The sequence below is a fragment of the Tarenaya hassleriana genome, unplaced genomic scaffold, assembly GCF_000463585.1.
Source record: "Tarenaya hassleriana unplaced genomic scaffold, ASM46358v1 Cleome104, whole genome shotgun sequence".
NCBI classification, from domain to species: Eukaryota; Viridiplantae; Streptophyta; class Magnoliopsida; order Brassicales; family Cleomaceae; genus Tarenaya; species Tarenaya hassleriana.
Genome location: NW_010960630.1, coordinates 281545 through 301982, shown reverse-complemented (window position 1 = coordinate 301982; position 20438 = coordinate 281545). Strand labels below are relative to the sequence as shown.

Below are 20438 nucleotides of genomic sequence, written 5' to 3'. Positions count from 1 at the left end.
GAGAATCGTTCTTACTATAGGATTTACAGGATGTTGTTTATCAATGGAGAAGCAATGAATTTGGTATATCCTATGGCTACATCACTCGTTAGGTATATGAGATTTTCGAGTTTTTAAACCCGAACCCGAAAATGTTTTGAATCCCAAAAGATATTATTTGATTTTGAATATGTTTGGTTGGGTATTAAAAACTCGGGTACCCATGATATTTTCGAGGAGCCATGATATGCAGAATTGGACTCAAATACGAAATTTTAAATCTTTTTTTCAGAATAAACATCATATAGTAGGAGTTGATTCACATTGGAGATCCGAATTATATGAACTGGAGCCTAAAATTTCAGTACATTTGTATGCAATGTCTTCGGAATAAACATCTGATTATTATATTTTTTATTATTCATTTATCTATTTTCAAAACTTTTATTTAATTTTATATATTAATTTATTTCTTCATTTTAAACACTTCTAGTTTAATTTTATTCTGTATATCTATATAATATGAATTTCATTATTCTGCATATAATTTAAAATAAATAACATAATGAATAAATAAATAATAAATTAATAAAATAAGTAACCAACTTAAAAAAAATGTATGTAAATCTATCTACATACATATTTACGTACAATACTTTTTAGCATTTTGTTACATTTAATATTTTCTCGTACAAAGTGCCAAGAAATCCCACTTTTCCACAAAAGACCCCAAAAAAAACAAAGCCTCGTCGCAAACGATAATCTTCATCACTTGATCTTATTAACCCTGATCGGAATCTTCTCTTTCCTCTCGGAATTCGTTTCGTGCGAATGTGGTATTCAATGTTGCTGATTTGAGTCGAATATCGGGGTTTATTAGTTGGAATTTAGGTGAGTTCGATTTCGGAACAAGAACTTGGTTTCGATGTCTGTGTGATCTGTTCGCTTATCTGCGAAATTGGGAATTGAACTTCTCAATCTCCAGTCCGTATTTATGTTGAATTCTTTTTGCGTGTTGGAAGATCTTATTTTCTTCTGCTGTAACAACGTTTTTCCTACATATCGTTAGGAATCTCTTCTTTCCGATTCATTGTAAGCTATTGAGTTTGTTAATTGAAATTTTATGGATTCGTTTTGAAACAGCCTCTTGAATAGCTAAATCCCTATTCGTATGGATTCGCGGAAAGTTTCGGTAGTCGAAAGCCTCCCATTCATCGACACCGAACTCCATACCCACTTTCATTTTCCAATCCTATAGTCGGATTTCCAAACTCCGTCTCGATTCGGAACTCCTCGTCATCATCAGTTCTCTGACCATGGTTTGAGAGATGTTCAACGACCAAGACATCACCTTCGCCAACGCCCCCTCATGATATGAGCCACCACATACGGCGGAATCGACATCCTCTAAATATCGCATGGTTTTAAATTTTATTGAAATTTACACATGTACATAAGTATAATAAAACTTTTTTTGTTGTGGATCTCACTGATTATAAAATGGATCACCCATGTTTACACATTTTTATACTTATAAATATAAATATACACATATATGTACAAATAGGTATAGATATATGTATATATGTATCTGTATAGGTATATATATGAAAAAACAAAAAAATGTGTCCTTTTTATACAAACCGAAAACTGAACAAAGATTTGCCAAGTTTTCACTTTGGGTATTAATACTAAAAAATGGTTTAATTACTAATTAATTAAGAAATGGGAAATCTATAGAGCTTAAGAACGTAATCACTCAATTACGTGTTCATTCATCAACCGCGGACCATCACATATTCCGACAACAATCCAATGTCTCGCCAGCTCCGCAGATGCCTGAATTTTTCCTTCCAATGAACACTCTCGACGTCTACCTAACGTCAAAAAATCCTAGAAACAGAAAACATTGCGAAAACTCATTACCTAGAGGGATAATTTATGTTCATGGTGCAACCTATTAAACGTGCATGGTCCTTCCATTGCATTTTAAAAAATATTCTTTATAAAATAAACCTTTCGAACATGCCACCGAAAATGACCGCATCGTATGAAGTGCGATATCGCAGAAGCCACCGCCGGATCTTCCGAAACTCTACATTTATATGAATGAATGAATGAACAATCGAATTGGAGAAAACTGGGAATCCGTTAATACCTCCTATCATCACCGAAATCAACATCCAAAAATATCACCCTGACAGCCTCCTTATGACGGAGAAAGACCTTTAGCCCTCGACTTGTTCTCCTGAAGAAACTCTCCTTGTTCGTCATAGAAGCCATCACCAGTGCTCCTCCAATGCCTCGCTTTTCCCGATGCTTTAAAATCACTCACCGATTGATTCTGCCGCATGTCCGAGGTGAATTGATTCCACAGCACATGAACAAAACCACATAAATTAGAAAAGTAATATAATAACTATGATATTAATGAGCACGACGTTCGAGCTTCCTTCCCAGTTTTTTTTAACTATGATAGTAATGAGCATAACGGTGGAGCTTCTATTATGATGACACGAGATCTGATGAAGATTGTCGAAGATTGCTATTCAACAAATATGGCAACAGCATACTGTTTATTCCTATATATCAGCATTGACAAATCATGTTTCTATTTTTCGATAGGTTTAGGTTATGTGCTCTGTTTTGTATATAAACCTGTAAAGATTATGAATGAAAAGGCAGCTGTTTTCTGCAAATCTCTTGAGCTCAGATTAACAACTGCGGAATTCGCCGTTCCTCGATAATAAAACAGACCGGCACGTTGCTCACCATCACTCTTCGAGGCAAAGTATTTCTTGACTATCGTTGATGATTTCTCCCGTGGTACATGGATTTTCTTGATGACAGGAAAACATGAAACTCAAACAAAACTTCGAGATTTTATTGCTCTTGTCGAAAGACAGTTTGATGTCGTTGTTCGAACCGTTAGATCAGATAATGGTGCTGAATTTATCAGCATGCGTCCATATTTCTCCTCAAAAGGCATTCTCCATGAAACATCGTGTGTTGGAACTCCACAACAAAATGGACGCGTTGAGAGGAAACACCGTCATCTTCTCAATATCGCTCGGGATTTGCTTTTTCAAGCAGACTTACCTATTGATTTCTGGGGCGAAAGTGTCTTGACGTCAGCTTACCTCGTCAACCGAACACCATCGTCGATTCTGAATAATCGCACCCCATATAAAATTCTACATGGTCCCCGACCATGTTACAGCCATCTCCGTGTGCTCGGCAGCCTCTGTTATGCCCATAATTCTGATCGACGTGGTGACAAATTTGCACCACGAGGCTCCCGTTGTATCCTCCTCGGTTATCCATATGGACAGAAGGGGTGGAGAGTTTATAATCTTGACACCAAGAAAGTGTTTGTATCCAGAGATGTTGTGTTCCTGGAAACGAAATTTCCATTTTCGGAAAATTCTGGCACAAATACCATTCAGTCTTTACCTCTGCAATCTGTGCCCCAAATCACAGATGATGATGACGTACATCTTCATCCGCTGCTTGATTCTTCTCAGTTACCTGTCTCTCCAAGTGTTCTGGAATCTCCCGAAAATTCTGCAACTCCGAAAACAGGGGCCACTGATGAAGCACCTGCCGATATTTCGACTGGAATAGTGTCATCTCCCTCCGTCTCTAACAATCGATCAGAGTTGCCCCTGACAGTAACATCTGATATTGTCGAGAATGAGTCTGGGCAAACTAATCCATCTGGAATTGACAACACATCACTTGGACGAGGACAACGACAAAAATATCGAAACGTTCTTCTTTAAGATTTCATCACCAACTACATGTCATATGATCGGATTCTTCTCAGACATAGAGCTTTCCTTGCCCAAGTTGAAGACGATACAGAACCACGAAATTATTCAGAAGCATCAAAGGACGACCGATGGCGAAAAGCAATGGCTGCTGAACTTTCTGCTCTAAAACACAATCAGACATGGACTCTTGAAGCTCTGCCCCCAAGTAAACGAGCTATTGGCTGTAAATGGGTATACCGAACAAAATTCAAATCCGATGGCAGTGTTGAACGACACAAGGCGCGTCTTGTTATTCTCGGAAATCGGCAACAACAAGGAGTGGATTATGCTGACACATTTGCTCCCGTGGCAAAAATGGTAACAGTCCGCATGTTTCTTGCAGTAGCGGCGGCTCGACATTGGGACGTCCATCAAATGGACGTCCATAATGCTTTTCTACATGGTGATCTTCATGAAGAGGTATATATGAAACCTCCTCCGGGATTTACGGTTCCACATAAGAATATCGTGTGTCGTCTACGAAAATCGCTTTATGGGCTTAAACAGGCCGATGTTGGTTCGCCAAGCTCACCGAAGCACTCACCATGTATGGCTTTGTTCAGACAGAATCCGATCACTCATTGTTCGTTCTTTACCGCGACATGACTAGACTTCATGTCCTCGTCTATGTCGACGATCTGTTACTCACAGGAAATTCCACGCAAGCTCTTCTTCAATTCAAGACATATCTCAGTCGGTGTTTCAAGATGAAGGATCTCGAGCTCTAAAATATTTTCTTGGCATCGAGGTAGCTCGAAAATCTTCGGGATTTTACCTATGCCAGAGAAAATACACGCTTGATCTCATTGCTGAAACGAGATTATTGGCTGCAAAACCGGCTCTGTTTCCGCTTGAACAGAATCATCATCTGAGCATTTCGAAGAGCAGGATTCTGGCAGACCCAGAACCTTACCGACGACTTGTTGGGAAGCTCCTTTACCTTCTGGCCACACACCCCGATATAACCTATGCTGTCCATGTGTTGTCTCAATTTATGCAAAACCCGCGTGCAGAACATTGGCTGGCACCTCTGCACGTTGTTCGGTACCTGAAACTTAATCCAGGTCAAGGGATTTTTCTACGATCTGACTCTGATTTGAGACTTTACGCATGGTGTGATTCTGATTGGGCCGGCGACCCTCTTTCACGTCGTTCTCTCTCCGGCTACATTATACATCTAGGAACTTCCCCCATTTCTTGGCGTTCAAAACGACAAGCTACCGTGGCTCTCTCTTCAGCTGAGGCCGAGTATCGCGCCATGACAGTGTCTACTTTGCGAGTTACTATGGCTAAAGGGGTTGCTAACTGCTCTTGGTATACAGCATACAGATACCACGCTTCTGCATTGCGACAGTCAAGCTGCATTATATATAGCCGCAAATGACGTTTTTCATGATCAGACAAAACATATAGAAGTTATCTGTCATTTTCTACGTCATCATATTAAGATAGGCCAGATTTCTACCCGCCATGTTTCATCCTCAACGCAACTTGCGGATATATTTACGAAAGCACTCGGAAAGAAGGAATTTACATTTTTTCTCTCCAAGTTGGGCATACAAAATTTGTATGCTCCAATTTGAGGGGGGTATTATGACGATACGGGATCTGATGAAGATTGTCGAAGATTGCTATTCAAAAATATGGCAACAATATACTGTTTGTTCCTATATATCAGCATTGACAAATCATGTTTCTATTTTTTGATAGGTTTAGGTTATGTGTTCTGTTTTGTATATAAACCTGTAAAGATTATGAATGAAAATGCAGCTGTTTTCTGTAAACCTCTTGAGTTCAGATTGATACGTATCAGCTTCCTTCACGTTTTTTTATTTAAGTTTCTTTTCAATTGTTTATAATGTATTTATTCTCTATTTACTCTTAACCATAACCGTTTGTATACGTTTTTTTTACCTTAACTTCCTTCTCAATTGTTTATAACACATGTCTTTATTTAATCCTTGCCATAGCCGTTTCTTTTTTAAAGTAATAAACTCTATAATGAATTTGTCCATTTATTCCAAAACATAGTTATAACGAGAATTTTAAGGAATAATAAAATTTTTAAAACTTGTCACATGGATGATGATATGGAGATGAGGTGGCTTCACCATATGCCTTTAAACTTCTTTATTAATATATATAGATGGATGATGATATAGAGATGAGGTGGCTTCACCATATGCCTTTAAACTTTTTTATTAATATATATAGATTCGAGTAAATTTAATTTGATTTTATTTTAGATATTCAAACCAAACTCCAAATTACCATAATTATTTAATACTTACAGAAAAATAATTGTGCTAATGCAAAAGGAGAAAAGGAATAACCCCACTAACTTCATCAATGGAAGTGACGACTGACGAGTATATATGCCATGGAAGAGTGGGTCCACTTTGTGGTTAAATTCTTGTATGTTGTAACTACGTGTGGGCACGCGTCGGGTACCACGTTTTTTAGGAAACCCGATCTCGGTCTCATCATCACGGGTTTTATGAAAAAATTATCTCATTCTTGGTTTCATAAGATCCGAGTACCCCTAACCCGGATTCAATGAGATTCTCACTCTCGTATTCAGGGTACCCGAATCTCATAAATAAATAATTCAAATATTCTATAATTTATAAAATTCAATAAAAATAACTTAAACAACATTTCTTATAAATTATAAATTCGATTTCATAAATTATAAAGATTGAGAATATAGAAAATAATTAAATAAAATAAAAATATTTTAATAAATAATAAAATACCTTATATAAATGTTATAAATATAAAGATATTTTTAAAAAGATAGAGAATGTTTTAGCCATTTTAATCATTTTCTTGGTATTCTTGGTAAGTTGAGCAACATATGCTATGGTCAATGGATGCATCCATATTTATGGAACTCCCCAATCATGAATCATGATACTCTAATAAAAAATTTATCTTTATTTCACCAATAATTTATTTAATAAATAATGCTATTGTATTTTCATTACAAGTGAATTGTCAATTTATTTTGCATATATTTTTAGAAAATTTAACCCAATCAGAAATATTTCCAATTAATATTTGGAAATAATCAAATGAAGCTGTTTATTTCTCTTTCATAAAACTATTCGTATATGCAGAAAATAATTTTTTTTTGTCAAATATGCAGAAAATAAATGATTATTTCATAATGGTTTTAGTCATCTCTACCCAAAAAACGAGGTTGGAGATATAAAACTTCACCTTTTAAACGATTTTTTTTGTATATATATACCTCCTAATATCATATAAAATAAAATAGGTTAGATTCTCCTCACATACTAATAATCTGATGTCATCTTTAATATCTCACCACAGATATATAACATTTTTTTTATTCACACTCGCTTAATGGATTTTTGATCCAACTCCATCCACTACTACAATTAAATTATATCTTTCTCCCCAATTCTTTATGAACAATTGTCTAAAAGTTATTTACACTGATATGGATTATACACACATGAGTGTATTACAATAAATTAGATAAAAGAAGTATCTAGTCCCGGAATCAGATGAAGTTGTAACATTTCAAATATATTATTCTTTTATTTCTCACAATTTTAATGCTACCATTTTTTGGATAAATTATGTAAAATATATGTCTAATGTCATCTCTTCCTCTTTTGGACAAAATTTCTAAGAATCAAATTTTTACTGGACATTTTATTTATTTCTTATAATTTATTTTATCATGAATAGTTTAATTGTTGTAAAAGACTAAAAGTAGATAAATTAGGTATCTATCTATCTGACCAAAAAGTGTAAGGCGTTAAATGGCTCATCACAAACGACATGTTATCAACATTTTAACACGGGCGGGTAACCGGACACCGTTTCTTTTCGTTAATTTCTCTCCTAACAGATGCAAAAAACTAAACAACGCTTGTACCGGTTCCCGGTTTGTTTAAACCATAACACCAACACGTCATCATGGACCCCACAGCAATCTGTCTGAGGGACTTGATACCGTAACATGCTCGTTACGTCACAGCTTCTGCCGTTTTTCCTTCCATTTTCTCCGCTATTTGCTGCAGCTCGTTTGTCACCGGGAATATCGGTAACGGCACGTGACGGGAATATAATAACCAATAAGATAAGGGGAATACGGATTTTATGCCGTATTCGAAACCTACTATTATATTTGTCTACATTTCTTGGCATTACAGTTATTTTATAAAAAATTTGAGGGTATTAATGAAATTTCTCTGTAAAAAAAGGTTTAGTTTATAAATATATAAAATATATAGTTTTTTATTCTCTCTTCAAAAAAGATATAGCGACAATTCCAAAAAAAAAGGAGATAAAAGATATGTAAAAAAGTGGAAAATAATATAATACCAACAACATAAGAATAAATATATTTTATTTTAAATTTACAATAGCAACGCTGGAGCAAAAACGAGATTTTAACACACACTTATTATATGTTTATTTCTTCGACAAATAAGACTTAGCATACTCATCTTATTGCAAAAGCTGTTTACTATAATATCATTAATACTCATGTCACGGATAAATTTGACCAAATTGTTGTAAACATTTTAGATAGTTTTAGATTACATTAAAAATTTAAAACTGTACCCCAGGTGAGTTGGTTAAAGAGCACGGAGAAACCATGAGATCGAGAGTTCGACTCTTTACCGTCTCTTTAACTCTCATCTATCGCTTATCAGTTACGGTTAATTTAGTTCTTACGTATGCTGTAGACTCGTATACGTGGAATTGGAGTTTTCTTTGGTCTACGATCTGTACTAATGTCATCTTCGTCCGGTCTATTAGAATGTGAGGCGTTACGATGTTCGGTATTCGGTCTAAAGCGTGCATTGTTGTAGGACAAGTTCCCAATGTATCAAAATAAATTTACACTGTATTATGAAAAAGAGATTCTTAGGCTATATTAAAGAGAAAAAAGAGCCGACAAAAGCTTTTTTTTTTTTATTATTCTCTTCTCTTCCTTGAAGTCTCTTTTTACCTTTTTTCTCAAAAATTATGTATCGTAAAATGAAAAATATTACAATTTATAAATGTCTTTATTGAAAATCAAGGAGTTAGAGAAACACAAATCCCATTGTCGACGAAAAATGCAATCAAAATGCCAAAGTGATAAAAAATGTGGAATCAAAATTTTTTATATCTATATATAGAAGATAAAAACTTAATAAATGTGGTATTTAATTTCATAAAAATATTGGGTTTGGCCTTGTAATATTTATATTTTATGATAAACAAATAATATCTTATGTCTCGACAAAGAAAATTAATATCTTCTTTATGTAACTATAAACTGGTCTCTTTGAGTCTCCCACTTGATCCGCTCTTCTCATTTTCCTCCTCCATTTTTTCCCGAGAAAATCGCCTTCACGGGAAATCACAGGGAAAAAAAAACTTGCGTTATTTGAGAAATCTTTTCGGTGCTTCGTTTTAGACTGTTCCTGGAGACCGTAATCGTGCAATGGCATGCTTATGAACCTCTGATTTACTCAGTTTGGTCGCCGCAAAAATCAGGTAGGAAAGGAGTCCCGCAATTTTTCCATTGTTTTGGAAATTTTTGTGGTTCTGTCGTACGAATCTGAGGCACTATGTTGATGTGAGTTGGGAAATGGTTTTCCTGCGTTTTCTCGGAGTCCAAACAGAAAAATTTCCTAGATATTCGATCGCAGTTCATGTAAGGATAGTTTTCTCCGTAATCTGATGATTTTCCGTCCGAAAATTTTTGTTTTCTCGGTGTAAATCGAAACTTGCTGTAAACCAATTGGAGCTCTCCTTTTCGTTCTTCGTATTGCCAGTTTTCGTGCTTGTGTTCAGTCGTGAATAGTTTAAGCCAGATTCCGAAGGCAGAATCTCTGAGATCTTAAGTTTTTTGTTACTTTTAATTAATTGTTGTAATGCGGAAAATGGACGATCCTGTTGTTCGATCTGATACCCCGACGAGAATGATGTTAGCGGACATGAAGAACGTAGGCAACACGAAGACACGAAGCACTCAGACTCAGCTAGACAAGAAGAGGACGTTGAACACATGCACATGCAATCGGAGGAACAAAAAGGAAAGAAGCCAATCAACCCAAGATAAGGAAAGAAGCAAATATGACATACTAATCTTCCTTATATCAAGCAAGAATATCATGTTTCCATATTGTAAAATTGTATAGCCGTTTAGCATGATTATAGTCTATATAATCTAGGTCAACATGTATATACAGAAGATAGAGAATAAACTATGTGTGGTGTTCTTCCACTTTGAAACATAATTTCCTCTCTTCTCTCGGTCATTTCTCTATAATCCTTTGTTGGGAATTTTTGTTTTCTTTATGGTATCAGAGCGGAAAGATCATTGATCCCGCTGCAATCGGTTCTCTCTTGTCTTGTGTTGGCTCTCTTGTTTCAATCTTTTGCTACCCTTCGTTGCAGCCATGGATACAACCACGAAACTGATCCCAATCACCCTAAATTTCCTCTCTTCTCTCGGTCATTTCTCTATAATCCTTTGTTGGGAATTTTTGTTTTCTTTATGGTATCAGAGCGGAAAGATCATTGATCCCGCTGCAATCGGTTCTCTCTTGTCTTGTGTTGGCTCTCTTGTTTCAATCTTTTGCTACCCTTCGTTGCAGCCATGGATACAACCACGAAACTGATCCCAATCACCCTAAACGGTGACAATTTCTTCTATTGGACCAAGGCTGCGACGGCGGCACTAAATAGCAAAGGACTATGGGAGCATATCTCTATCGAAAAGAAGTCTCCTCCTCCACAAGAGGTGGCTGCCGAAGGAGAGACTCAAGAACAGACCCATCAACGTCTTGCACGCAATCGGCAAGCTACGTTGGATTTTACAAAATGGAAGCAAGAAGACAGCCAAGCACTTGTGATTTTGCAAGGCTCGCTGGATCCTCACTTGCTCCCTACGTTTATCACCCATGCCTCGGCTAAGTCTCTTTGGGAGGCTCTTAACAAGGTGTATGGGAATTTATCTAACGTGAGTCGAATTTTCGAACTCAAACGCAAGCTCTCTCATCTTCAGCAACATGATCAGCCACTTAACAAGGTTCAAGGGGAATTTTCTGCGTTATGGGCAGAACTTGAGGAACTGCGACCAACGTCCACAGATCCGACGATAGTCATCCAACGAGCCGAGGATGATAAGGTTTTTTCGTTTCTTTCGACCCTTAATCCTTTGTTTAATGACTCGATCTATCATGTGCTGCGACAGACAAAGTTACCAACGTTTGAGGAGCTTTGTATGTTGCTGAAAAGGGAAGAGGGAGGACGAAATCTTTTTTCGAACCCCCCGGAACTTGCTCATCTTGCTCACAGGCCTTCAACATCGCTCGTTCCATCTAAAGAACGAAAACAATATTTTTGTGAGCATTGTAAGAAGTCCGGGCACTCGATGGAGAGATGTTGGGTGCTTCATCCGCATATGAAACCAACACGTTACAAAGAAAACCCTCGCAAAGGTTCGGCGATGTCGGCTCAACACGAATCAGAGAACATGCTTGGTCTTACAACTGATGAGATGAAGGGTCTCAAACATCTCCTCCAATCTCTCAACAAAGATACCGGTAATCTCTCTCGTTCTCCTTCCATTATTCTTGATTCGGGTGCAACAACCCATATGTTTTGTGATGAATCTTTGTTTGAAAGCTTTTCCCCGAGTCATGGAGTTGTCACGGTTGCCAATGGTAAGAATGTGCCAATAAAAGGCATCGGTAAAGTTAAGGTATTTGACCGAGTTATCTCGGCTCTATATGTACCCGCGTTTCATGCTAATTTGCTCTCCGTCTCTAAATTTATTGAAGAATCTTCTTGTCGTGTTATATTCGACTCTAACGGCGTTACTTTTCAGGATATTGACTCGGGACGTGTCTTTGGAAAAGGATCACGGACGGGAAATCTATTCTATCTAGAAGACAATCACTTTAGCTTTCTTTCTATTTCACCTAGTGTGTGGCATGCCCGTTTAGGCCATCCACATGCTAAGGTTTTTCATTTGCTTATTCCACACGTTAAGACATTTGATACTCATTGCGAGGCGTGTACTTTGGGGAAACACTGTCGTTCGGTCTTTATGGATTCTAGTACTATTTATGAAAATGTGTTTGATTTGGTCCATTCCGATGTTTGGACGGCACCTATTTATTCTCGTGAAAATTTCAAATATTTCGTAACTTTTATTGATGAAAAATCAAAATATACATGGTTGACTCCTTTGAAAACCAAAAAAGACGTTTTCCAAGCCACTAAGAACTTCATCTCCTTTGTTTCTAACCAATTTAATGTCAAGATTAAGTGTCTGCGTACAGATGGAGGAGGAGAGTATACGAGTCATCAATTCCGGGATTTTCTCCTTCAACAAGGTATCGTCCATCAAAAGTCTTGCCCTAACACACCGCAACAAAACGGAGTCGCCGAAAGAAAAAACCGCCACTTAATGGAAGTAGCAAGGACACTACTATTTCATCGTAAGGTTCCGAAAAGATATTGGTGTGATGCGGTTAAAGTAGCTTGTTACCTCATAAATCGGCTACCAACAAGAGTACTGAAGGATCAATCCCCTTTTGAGGTATTACATCACCGTCGTGACTCTCTCGAGCATTTGCGTGTATTCGGTTGTGTTGTTTTTGCTCACATTGATGCAGGCCATCGAACTAAACTAGATCCGAAAAGCAACCGTTGTATCTTCCTCGGTTATCCAGCTAATCAAAAGGGATATATATGTTATCATCCTCCAACAAACCGAGTTTACACTTCCCGCGATGTTATATTTGTCGAAGATATAAGCTACTTCGATGACTGTAATTGGAGGGCAATAGAGAACCTTGTTGCGCAAGGAACAGAAGGACCCGACAGCATTGGACGACTTATCACCACATTTCAACAACTCGGAGTTCACAGCTCACTCTTCCGAACTTCTGCTCCTTCGGAGAATCTCCACGCCGACGGTATTCCTTGCTATCTTCCAAATTCTCTTAATGAAACGTCTGTTACTAACCATGCAGATCCATGCAATACACCACCACTCCTTGGTCCTTCACGTGAGGGGGAAGATGTTGACTTCATACCTATTCATGCTCCTGAAAGAGAGACACGTGTATCAGAGTCAATTACAGATGATGTTTCCTTCATACCTATTGATAATCCTCAAATAGAGACACGTGACAAAGACAATGCTTTTGTCCCTTTGCACATCGATACTTCTCCGACGCATGACGAACACGCGGAAACATCACTCGATGCGGACGTCGAACATGTCCAGCCCACATGCAATCCATCGCTTCGCCGAAGCTCCCGGACACGTAAGCCGACATGGAAGATCAGAGAAACAAACTCCTCTCATCACGTTGCTCACCCTATCGATAAGTTCTCTTCTCTTCAATACTTTCCAACTAACGAACAGAGTTTCTTAAGCATTGTGGAACAGGGAGAGGAGCCTACCTCTTATACTAAGGCTAAAGATATCGATGTTTGGCGGCATGCTATGACAGAAGAACTTGCTGCCCTCGAAAAAAATGGCACTTGGGAGATGACGGATCTACCCCCGGGAAAACAAGCGGTCGGGTGCAAATGGGTATTCAAGATTAAGTATCGCAGTGACGGTACTATTGAACGCCACAAAGCTCGCCTCGTCGCCAAAGGATATACACAAACTTATGGCGATGACTATAACGAGACATTTGCTCCGGTCGCAAAACTTCCCACGGTACGTGTTCTCTTATCTTTAGCCGTTAACCTTGATTGGCAGTTGTGGCAAATGGATGTGAAGAACGCCTTCCTCCAAGGTGATCTTGAAGAAGAGATCTTATGAAACCTCCACCGGGTTATGACGGTTCCATTCGAACGGGCCAAGTGTGTAGGCTTCGTAAAGCGATCTACGGACTCAAACAATTCCCTCGTGCTTGGTATCATCGGCTATATCAAGCCCTCTTGGACAAAGGTTTTTCACGAAGTGACTCCGATCATTCCTTATTTACTCTTACACGGAGCACGGGTATTGTCGTTCTTTTAGTTTATGTGGATGACATAATTATTTCCGGAAATGACTTAGATGGCATACAAGATACAAAGACATATCTAAAAGAAGTTTTCGATATTAAAGACCTTGGGTTACTTAAGTACTTTCTTGGTATAGAAGTTACTCGTACTTCTAATGATTTATTTCTCTCGCAGCGAAAATATATTTTAGACATGTTAACAGAGACAGGAAAAATTGGAGCAAAACCGGTGCGCACACCAATTGAGGAACACTTCAAAGATCAAAGCGAGGGGGAACCATTCCACGATCCGGAGCAATATCGACGCGTCATTGGTAAGTTGATCTATTTAACTATTACGCGACCTGATATTAGCTATGCTGTGCACCAGGTCAGTCAATGGATGCACGCTCCAAGGACGAATCACTGGCATATGGTGGATCGAATTCTCAAATATCTCAAGGGCACTCCGAACAAGGGGATTCGCATGGACCGGAACAAGCATACGGAGCTTGTCGCCTATTGTGATGCGGATTGGGCCGGAGATAGAGTCGATCGCAAATCCACGACGGGCTACTGCACATTCATCGGAGGGAACTTAGTCACATGGAGGAGCAAGAAACAAACAGTGGTGGCACGTTCGAGCGCGAAGGCCGAGTATAGAGCGATGGCAAACACTACATGTGAGGTGTTATGGCTTCGCCAACTCCTTCACGACCTCGGAATAGACACACGGACACCGACACCATTACACTGCGACAACCAAGCGGCCTTACACATCGCCGCTAACTCAGTCTTTCACGAGCGTACCAAACACATCGAGGTGGATTGTCACTTCATTCGAGAGAAGATCACGCATGGTTTCATTGCCCCAACTTACACTCGAAGCCATGATCAATTAGCGGATATCTTAACAAAGGCAACAAGTTCTTTTGTCCTACACAAGTGTCTCTCCAAGATTGGCCTCGTTGAATTTGTCCGGCCAATCTTGAGGGGGAATGTTAGCGGACATGAAGAACGTAGGCAACACGAAGACACGAAGCACTCAGACTCAGCTAGACAAGAAGAGGACGTTGAACACATGCACATGCAATCGGAGGAACAAAAAGGAAAGAAGCCAATCAACCCAAGATAAGGAAAGAAGCAAATATGACATACTAATCTTCCTTATATCAAGCAAGAATATCATGTTTCCATATTGTAAAATTGTATAGCCGTTTAGCATGATTATAGTCTATATAATCTAGGTCAACATGTATATACAGAAGATAGAGAATAAACTATGTGTGGTGTTCTTCCACTTTGAAACATAATTTCCTCTCTTCTCTCGGTCATTTCTCTATAATCCTTTGTTGGGAATTTTTGTTTTCTTTAAATGAGTCTAATAATGAAGGAACGTACACTGATCATCACTCTTTTTCTTCAGCAGAGACAGTGGAATTATCTGAAAGCTAACTTGGGATTCTTTGTCCGTCGAGCTTCCAGATAAATCTGGAACGAAATCGGTGAGAAGCTTGTTTGTAGTGGTATATGAACGGTTTGCCTTGCTGGGGATGAATTATCCATCTTGCTATTTTGGTTGATTGTTGTGTGGGAGTTGCCTTTGCAGATTCATTGATCCAAAAATGAATTGGAATCCGCATTTGGAAGCTCATCACCTTAGCACCAGTTACCCTTACAGTAGCTCCGGTAGCTTCATGGAATATGTCGAAGGGCTAACATACGATCACGTAAACTTCATTTTTGATGGTGCTATGCATATACAGGTAAACTACCGTAATGATTTGTTTATTTTCAGGGTCTTAGAATGTTTCGGTTGTAATCCGTGTGTGCAAGCTTAGTATCAAACCACATATGATTTGACGATCATTGTGTGGTTTCCTCTGGAAAGTTCCTTTTTCTTTGTTTATGCACTCAACTATATTATGTGACTCACAAGTTTAAGCTTTCCGAATTCTAGATGCAAAAAACGAGCTTTTGAATAATTTTGATGTTGGAGAATTTATATGCCATTTGAATGCGTATACCCACTGAATACCAGCTATTACAAGTTTGGGTTGTCTGATCCTGGGAATTTTTCTTATTACAACTATGGACATGTTTATTCATTGAATGACCAACAACCAACTTTTGGTGATCATCAGTCTGCATTTGAGGAATATAAGGAGCCTGTTACAAACCCTTCATCCATGCCTAATGAACCGAGCATAGAGGTCAATATGGGGTTGGGAGGAAATTTGAGTATGACGACTCATGAAAATCATGAAAATCATGGAAATCTGTGTTTAATGCCTCTATTAGGTTGTAGATTAGGGCTACTAATTTTGAATCTTGTTACTGTTATTCTTTTTTTTTTTCCTTTGCCCTGTTTAGGATGATCTAGCCTATTTATGTCTCATGTTTACATAATATGTATTTGGAATTATAAACCTTACTTCTGTTTGTCTTTTTTTGTTTCCCAGGCTTGCGAAGACATGCTAATGGTAATGACTTTCAGGTGCGTGGCTTCTACAGGTTTCTAAGCTTATTGGAGGCTCTATAGACATGTGGAGATGTTAGCCATTTCTTTCTGCATCCCAATCAATATTAGATAAAAAAGAACTTTCTCGAGCAATATCCAATCCAGAATCCTGATCCTTGCTCGCTATCATGCAGGTGGTTTGGCAAGACACCCTCGACCCGGATAACATGACTTATGAGGTAAAATTTGTCCTTGATAATTTCAGTCCATCATTGTCAGACACCGAGATTTAACTCTCGTTTCTATTCTGTTACATGCTTCATTTTTCCCAGCTAATTCCAATATCGGGGACTAAAATTTTTCATGAATGTGTCCAACTTTCAGAAATTGATTTGGATTGTTGGGTCTACTAAATTGTCAGGGACGAAATTCTAACATACATTCATCGCATAGCGGTTTATGATGCTTGAACATTTGATTACTGATATTCTATTTCTTTTTTCTCTATACAGGAATTACTCGAGTTGGGTGAGACGGTTGGAACGCAAAGCCGAGGACTGTCTCAAGACCTTATTTCTCTACTTCCAGTTACAAAATACAAATGCAGTGTATTCACTATTCACGAGGAAGAAATCAGGGAAAGAAAGGTATTTTGGGAGTGTTTTCTCGAGATTCTTTGTATTATCAGCAATTTCAAAACGGTGTTTTAGATCATCATATGTTTTCCGCAGATGCGTGATCTGTCAAATGGAGTATAAACGAAGAGAACGGCTGATAACCCTCCCTTGCAAACACGCCTATCATGTCAGTTGCGGGACCAAATGGCTTAGCATCAACAAGGTAAATACATAAATAAATAAAAATCGCCTCCCGCATTTTTTTTCCCTCAACAACAATTAGGAAGTATATGTTTTCACCCATTTTCCGTTCTCCACAGGCATGCCCGATATGCTACGCAGAGGCCTTTGGTTATACATCGAAAAGTTAAAGGCTACTTTCAAACTCAGCATGCAATCAAATCCGTCTTCACGGTATCAACCATCTTCATACCATTGTGACATTTGGTTGCCGTCTCGCGTTATGCTTCTTTTTGCATCTGGCCTTCATATCCAGAAACAAACCCTGCAAATATTCTCGCGAAAACATTGACCAGTGAGTACGTCCAAGCAAGCCTTTGTGCTTGCTCGAGCTCGGTATAGGTGAAGGGTTTCAAGGAAGGGTATAGATTGTTGAAGAATGGTAAAATTAGGAAGAGCTTGTCTTGCAAATAGAGGGTTTCAATTTGAAATTGGTTTTTTTTTTTACCAAACCAATATGTGAATTGATGAGAACTCAAACCAGGAGGAAATGCATCCACGAGTGATGAGTTCGTGAAATGGAGAATCTCACACAATATAGTAATTAGTAGGTTGACGGTGAGTATAGATAAAGCATTGGATGGTTGGAGTTTTTAAAATCCATAAAGCAAAAAAATTAGCATTCAAATTTTTATAAAATTATTTTTTATAAAAACTTGAAAAACATTTTGATAAAAAAATTTAATGAAAAACCAAAAACTATATTTTTTGGATTTATAAATATTATAAAATCTAAAAACTAAAACCTAAAAACTTAAACTAAAAATTTAAAAGAAAAATCATCCTCGTTCAAAACCCAAATCGATCCATCAAGTCATTGGGGGCAAATCAAACAACCTTCATATCTTCCCCTAATATATATATGACTACGAGTATATGTTTCGGTCTCAACGTAATCCACTTTTACAATCAATTAATCCTTTAATAATAAAATGCATGGTTATATATATATATATAGTTTTGTTTTCTCTAAAAAATTAAACTCTATATGTTCCCTTTCAGTCTATTACTCAAATGTTTCTTTTAAAGTAGTGTGTGATCTTTTATATGGCCTCCTCGTAACATGATCCATACAATATTTTAGGTAAAACGTATGTTAACATCCCAAAAGAAAAACCATCCTTTAACAAAAAAAAAGAAAAAGAAAAACCATACAACAAATGGAATGTGAACAATGTTTGTGTCGAATATCAAAGTCAGGGAATTTCTTTAATAAATAAAAAAGTCAGAGACTTTAAAACAAAATTAAAAAAACAACAAGAAATATTAGTTAGACAGCAAAATAAAAATAGAAATAAAAAAATCAGGGAGAACTGTATGGACCGCTGTTTCGGTCGGAACTTGTCTTCCTTGATCTTCAATTGCCATTGCAATCCTCCGTAGCTTATTCTCTTCGTCGTCATCTCCCTTAATGTTTTCCAAAATTATTCCCTAAAGAAAGAACTAGCAAAGATAACAAATTTTAATAAAATAATGAATCTTTTGTTAATTAATAATAATAAATTTGGGCCCGCTTTTGAGGCATATGCGTTCAAAGATTTTGCTATTAGGTACCGTTATAGAAAAGAAACTTGCTCATGTTTATTCGTCACGTGATCTCACATGAAAAAGTACATAATACTCTCAATACCCTAAGATTAACGGATAAAAAATTTGAACCAAACTAAACAAGAAATGATAATATTTAAATTTAACATAAACGAAACACCGGTTGGATATAATTTTTAAAAAAAACTAAATGAACGCAATTAATATCGAACTCCAAAATATGAAATAACCCGTAAAAACCTGGATGAAAATAAAATTATGTTATTAGAAACCTGAAATACAAAGACACGAAATGTAGAAAAATAAAATGCGGAAATAAAATAAGACAAATGAAAATAAACGGAATTACTTTATTGCTACATCTCTTCTTCTACTTGTCGAATTACAATGAAAATGACTCACATATTTATAGGAAAACTATGAGACAAATAAAAAGGAAATAGAAATAAATAAGATCGATACACAATATTTGATATAATATTATGTCCATTATTATTTCTAATCATATCTTAAAATTAATATTTTCTTTAATCACATATTTATTTTTCTATTTCAACACGAAAGAGTATAAGAAGCGAAACATAACGGAAACTCGTCCCCCCGTACAAGCATAGGTAATCAAGAAACTTCAGATCACTAACCCTTCGTAAGAGTCTGAAGATGTTCTGATGAGAGATTAACTGCTGATATATATGCGAAATATAGGGATGGGTATTTTGGTTCTGGAATTTAGTTCCAAACCAGTTCAAACCGAAATTGAACCAAATCAAATAATATTCAAATTAAATTTGGTACAGTTTTATAGAACTGGATAAACCGTTCTCGAAATTAACCAAGTAAATACAAGTATAGAGCAAAAACTCAAATTATCCACCCTTATTTGCGAACGTATGCGTAAATATCAAGTTTCAATTCTTGTTTGATACTCATATAACGAAATCATTTTAAACCGAACGAATTCACATTTGGTTCTAATTTGGTATAATTTTTGTATAACCAAATAAACCGTTCTAAATCGAACCCTACAAATACCGAACCAAAACCCAAAACGTCCATCCTATGCAGAACAACAAGAGTTATTGCATATGTTTAGCACGATAGATCAACAAAGATCTCAAAAAACAATATTCCCAACGCTTAAGAAAAGAAGATTTAGAGAGATTAAAAAAAATGTCGAATTCATTGGTAATTTACATTCCAATGGCAGATCCCTGTACGGTAAAAACCATCAAAATCCGGAGAGAGAAAAAAAATTCCAAGAAAGAGAACTAAAAACAAATAAAACCTCTAAAAAGGTCTAGATATCAATCAAATGACCTTGGACCTGGGAACATGAGATCATGACAAATCTTGATCTGTAACACCTTTGGAGAGCTCACTATGAGTTGTTTTCCAGTTCTGTGTCGGGTTCGAACCGCTCCTTGGAGCCCTTCTAAGGCTTCTCTTCACAGTCTTGCTCAGAACTCCGGGCAAAATTCTCGGGTTTCTTGTGGAGGAAGTAACCGCATACGCTGAGACCAGCAGCCTCCGACTCCGATTCCGATTCAGGTTTTCACCTTCCATATTTGTCTCGGAACGAAGAGGGCTGGCTGTTGAGAACACCGTCAGAAGCAACACAAAGAGTAGATTCAAGACTCCGATTCTTGTTTTCATGGTTCTTTCCTGCTGTGCTTGTTGAGAAGAAACTTTGAAGTGCTTATTACTATTTCCTTTCTTTCGAAAACAAAAACAACACTTACTTTCTTATATACACACATACATACATACATACATACATACATACATACAT

General features: G+C 37.3%; 2 protein-coding genes and 1 long non-coding RNA gene across 3 annotated transcripts; all 3 read left to right on the top strand.

Moving 5' to 3' along the window:
* Positions 1-9129: 9129 nt before the first annotated feature.
* Positions 9130-9880, top strand: LOC109116316. Its single transcript, XR_002023782.1, has 2 exons — positions 9130-9317; positions 9756-9880. It is a non-coding gene; the product is annotated as an uncharacterized LOC109116316 (long non-coding RNA).
* Positions 9881-10425: 545 nt separating this feature from the next.
* Positions 10426-13617, top strand: LOC109116315. The gene is made up of 2 exons (XM_019201478.1): positions 10426-11848; positions 12452-13617. The coding sequence occupies exons 1-2, from the start codon at positions 10426-10428 to the stop codon at positions 13615-13617; spliced, it is 2589 nt and encodes an 862-aa protein (XP_019057023.1).
* A 1791-nt stretch (positions 13618-15408) lies between these two features.
* On the top strand, positions 15409-17232 carry LOC104804982 (E3 ubiquitin ligase BIG BROTHER-like). Its single transcript, XM_019201477.1, is given in 8 exon segments — positions 15409-15549; positions 15928-16024; positions 16246-16280; positions 16439-16483; positions 16757-16855; positions 16857-16891; positions 16976-17084; positions 17182-17232. Coding segments are annotated over 8 exon segments (612 nt in total).
* The last annotated feature ends 3206 nt before the right edge of the window (positions 17233-20438 follow it).